Source organism: Triticum dicoccoides, chromosome 3A, assembly GCF_002162155.2.
Source record: "Triticum dicoccoides isolate Atlit2015 ecotype Zavitan chromosome 3A, WEW_v2.0, whole genome shotgun sequence".
Classification (NCBI taxonomy): Eukaryota; Viridiplantae; Streptophyta; class Magnoliopsida; order Poales; family Poaceae; genus Triticum; species Triticum dicoccoides.
Window position 1 is genome coordinate 760,073,715 of NC_041384.1, and position 4,129 is coordinate 760,077,843.

Genomic DNA, 4,129 nt, shown 5'->3' on the forward strand with positions numbered 1-4,129 from the left:
TCTTCTGATCATACCAGGGATGCTTATATTTTTGGAGGTTAAATGCATATCACTGTTTTTCATTTATATCCTTGATGAGAATTAGGACCTGTGCTTTTGGCTCAGATTATTGTTGTCTGTGAAAGATGCGGTCAAGGTGATACCTACTGTATGGATTTTTTTCTATGAGTATCCATTTGCTATCACATCCTTTTTTCTATGTATGTTTGACAAGGATTATATATACCTAGACAGCGTCAGCAGGGGCAGAGGATACATGTGTTGCGGCCAAAACGGCTGCATATTCCAAGGCGTCTGGATGGGACAGCAAAATGTCCACCAAGGGTTGGGCAGCGATTGGTGGTCTTCAAGGATGCAGATATTCGAGGGGCGGAGGGGGGATGGCTCTGGGACCAGAGGACCATCATCGGCATCTCTATTTAGCGGTCCACTCTTCGGCAACCCGCTATAATCCCATACTTGACATATAAGGGAGCCGACGAGTCCCAAAGAAAGAATGAAATGAAGGAAAGGCTGTTGTAATATGTTGATATAGGCTCTGGTTGGGTTCTTGTGTTGGCGGGTGTGTCAGAACCAGAACCCACCACACGCACTTGATGATTTTAAATCATATAGTCAACAGAATTTAAAGAGGTGTGTAAATGATTTAAGTCTCACAACATAATTTCAAAAAAAAAAGTCTCACAACATCAAGTGCACTTTAATTTAGTCAACAGAACAGAACTCGTTGCATCACTATATAGCCTAGGCAAAGGACCAAAGCAGTAGAGTAAGAAGGCAACATCACATAATTTTTCTTCCTTAGACAGAGTATAAAGAAAGAATTTGTTTTAGCGCAGCCTCCTGGCGTCCCGCACATTCTCGAGCAGGGTGAGGATGTCGCCATCACGGAGCAGAATCCACCACATGCACTTGATGATTTTACAAGTAGAAGCGATCCAGATTTATACTCAAAACATAGGATTCAATATAGTCGATTCTCATTACCGAGAGGTGTGCAACAATAACATCAAGTGCATTTTAATTTCGGCAACAGAAGGAAACTCATTACATCTCCATAGCCAAGGCAAAAGACGGAAGCAGTAGAGTAAGAAGGCAACAGCACACAATTTCAGGAGTACTTCCGAAGACAGACAGGTGAAGAAAGAAAGTGCTTAGCGCAGCCTCCTGGCCTCCCGCTCAGACTCGAGCAGGGTGAGGATGTCGCCCTCCCGGACAGGCCCCTTGACGTTCCTCATGATGAGACGGTTCTGGTCGTCCAGGAACTTGACTCTCACCTGGGTCACCTGACCCCTGGACCCGGTGCGGCCCATCACCTTGACCACCACTGCGAGCTTCACCTGCGTATCCATGCTGCACAAACCATTGCAAGGGATTGCATTAGGAAAAAACCATCAGAAAGAAATAACTAATCGACTGTTCTAGGCAAAGCACCAGAACAGCTAGTGTACAACTCCATTGCAGTTGAGATAGATCATACATACAAGAGAGCACACAAATGTTCCTTACTATTTGGAACATGTCTACCGTGTGCCCAAAGCAGAAACACTGCATCAAAAACAGAAACCAGAGAAATTATTGGTCTAAAACCACTGCTAAAAAAACCGATAAATCTACTGGTCCAAACACTGAATTAGAATGAACAACAGTTATTAACACTCCCAGGGAGTGACTTGCTTCCTGCTTCCACAGTTATTTCCACACTTCGGACTAAATGGCTAGTTGTTTGCAGAAAATGCTACTGGTTCTGGGAGGCAGTTCAAGAACCGTAGTTACCACAACAATTCTCCAGCGCTCTAGCACCATCAGGAGTTCAGTCTGACCACGAGGATCAGCATCTGATCGAGGAGAAGATCAGGGACCTCGAGAGGGCCAGGGATACGTTGAAGATCAGGAACCTGAAGAATGAGCTGATTGCAGCTAACACCGAGTTTAAACATTCAAGGGAAGTGATCAGCAACAGTGAGAAGAAGTCTCTGGTAGATTGTGCTCTAAGCCAGCTGGACGCACACAAGAAACTATTGAAATGTGATTCATAAACACTGCAGAGTTGCCTCTGTTTAGATGCAAGTTAAGTTTCAGAAACAGAAACACTGCAGAGTTTGCCTCTGTTTAGATGTAAGTTTCAGAAAGATATCATTTTCCAATAGGGAAAGCAGAAGCACCATCCGAAACAACAAACTGATGCGCCATTCCAATGCACTAACAGTTCTAGGCAAAGCAGAAGCACCGCCAGAACAGCTAGTGTACACTTCCATTGCACTTGAGAGTACACAAATGTCCATGTATGCAGATCAAAATAAAACTAAAATAAACAGCCCCTGTTTTGCAAGTAAATGGGCTATGTTAATACTCCCTCCTTTCCGGTTTATAGGTCCTGCGTGTAAATCTAGCTTGTCTATTTTACCAACATAATAGTACCACGCATCATATACCACAAAAATTTATATCATTAGAAAGTAGAACAAATGTTCAGCAAGAACCAGTAAGGTCCAAGTATGGCTCCAACTAAACTATGTTTTGCACACACTAAGGTCCACCAATTTCTCCTCTGCACAAATCTTCAGCAAGAACAAGGATATATATCAACGATTTTGCAAGCAAGAACCCCGAGGCTTACTTGAGATCTGAAGAGTAGCTGCCTATATCGGTACAAAACTAGGCATTAAAAGTGGAAGATGAAGCAAGCATCTCTCAGAATCATCAATACGCCACAAACTAGACATGACGGAAACTAAACTACCAACGAAATCAATCACAGCAACTAAATCGATCCAGCACAAAAAACGAAACGATAAAGCTCACAGATCCGTAGAGCCACGGGTGAAGAGGCGTAGGGGAGGGAGGGAGGGGACAGGAACCTTTCTTTGGTTGTTGGCGATGGGGATCGCTGCTTCTGCTGAGACGACGGAGGCGGCGGCGCAAGGTGCTTCTGCTTGTGCTACAACGGACGGAGGCGGCGGCGCAGGGAGGGAGGAAATAAAGAGGGTAGAACCCAAACCCTAGCGCCCGTCCAGTTGTTAGGTTGCGCTGCCGGCAGCCTTGGTTGGGCTCCTGGTCCTTGTATGCGAGCAAATGGTCTGTTGGGCCCCAAGCCCAAACAGGTGCAGCTTTACTTTAGTAGATACACTTTCTACCGCTCAAAAAAAAAAGTAGATACACTTTCTTTGATTGCTAAAAAAACACTTTCTTTGTCTAAAAAAAAGTAGATACACTTCCTTTGTCTAGAAAAAAAGTAGATACACTTTCTTCTTTGCCTAAAAAAAGATACAATCTATTCTTCTTTCTTCTATATAGTCCGAGGACATTTTCGTAGTTCGAAGACCTAGGTGACACCCCTATGAAAATAAAGATGATTTTCATAGTTTGAGAACCTAGTGCATGCCCCTGAAATAGTTCAGTGACCCACAATGCACTTCACTCTATGTGTAATATATGCAATAATGTTCAAAACCACAAACATGTGTTATATTTGAACTAGAAGAAATATTTTTGACGAGAATAGCAGGAGCTCATGTGAACATTTTTTGGTGTAGATGAAAACCAATGGACTGGGGTTCTGATTTTTATTTATTTTTAATTTAATATAAGGGCAATTTGATTTGAAATTGAGGAGCAAAGTTTTTTTTTCGTTCTAAAAACTAAATGAGAAGCACCGCTAACACGGTAACAAAATGAACTGTACATTGATTTTTCCATCTTTTTTCTGGGCAAACCTGTACATTGATCGATCCCAAAAAAATAATTGAGAAGCTCATCGCCGGAGTTCATCAGAGCTTTAGTTCGCGTCGCCGTTGAGCCTGGGCACGTGCCCTAGGTGCCCGAACGGTAAAATCGCCCCTGGTCACATGCTTGATGATTCTGCATAATTCTTTCATTCTCTGCTAATTTTTGTGTGTGCTACTCGCTGTTGCTTTGATGCAACGGCGACGCTCTACCGAAACAACCAACATGTCTGCTGGTAAACTTCATAATCGAGTGATGGTCCTAAGGACCAAGTTTCTTTGGGAAAAGCAGATTAAAAAAATGTGCAACGACCTTATCATCTGACAGTTTGTGCATCAAGTCGCTGTCAGTTTGATGTGTTGATGCATCAAGTTACAGTGCACAGTATGTCATGTAACAACAT

At 43.0% G+C, this 4,129-nt stretch overlaps 1 protein-coding gene across 1 annotated transcript; it reads right to left on the reverse strand.

Moving 5' to 3' along the window:
• Nucleotides 1–943: 943 nt before the first annotated feature.
• LOC119270771 (40S ribosomal protein S28) lies at nucleotides 944–3,019 on the reverse strand. The gene is made up of 2 exons (XM_037552826.1): nucleotides 2,862–3,019; nucleotides 944–1,353 (listed from the first exon to the last, which is right to left on the reverse strand). Exon 2 carries the CDS (start codon nucleotides 1,350–1,352, stop codon nucleotides 1,155–1,157), a length of 198 nt encoding a protein of 65 aa, XP_037408723.1. The 5' UTR covers nucleotide 1,353; nucleotides 2,862–3,019; the 3' UTR covers nucleotides 944–1,154.
• Between the last annotated feature and the right edge of the window lie 1,110 nt (nucleotides 3,020–4,129).

Excerpts from the sequence above, each read along its gene's own strand:
- LOC119270771 (XM_037552826.1), bottom strand. The coding sequence starts at position 1,352 with ATGGATACGCAGGTGAAGCTCGCAGTGGTGGTCAAGGTGATGGGCCGC.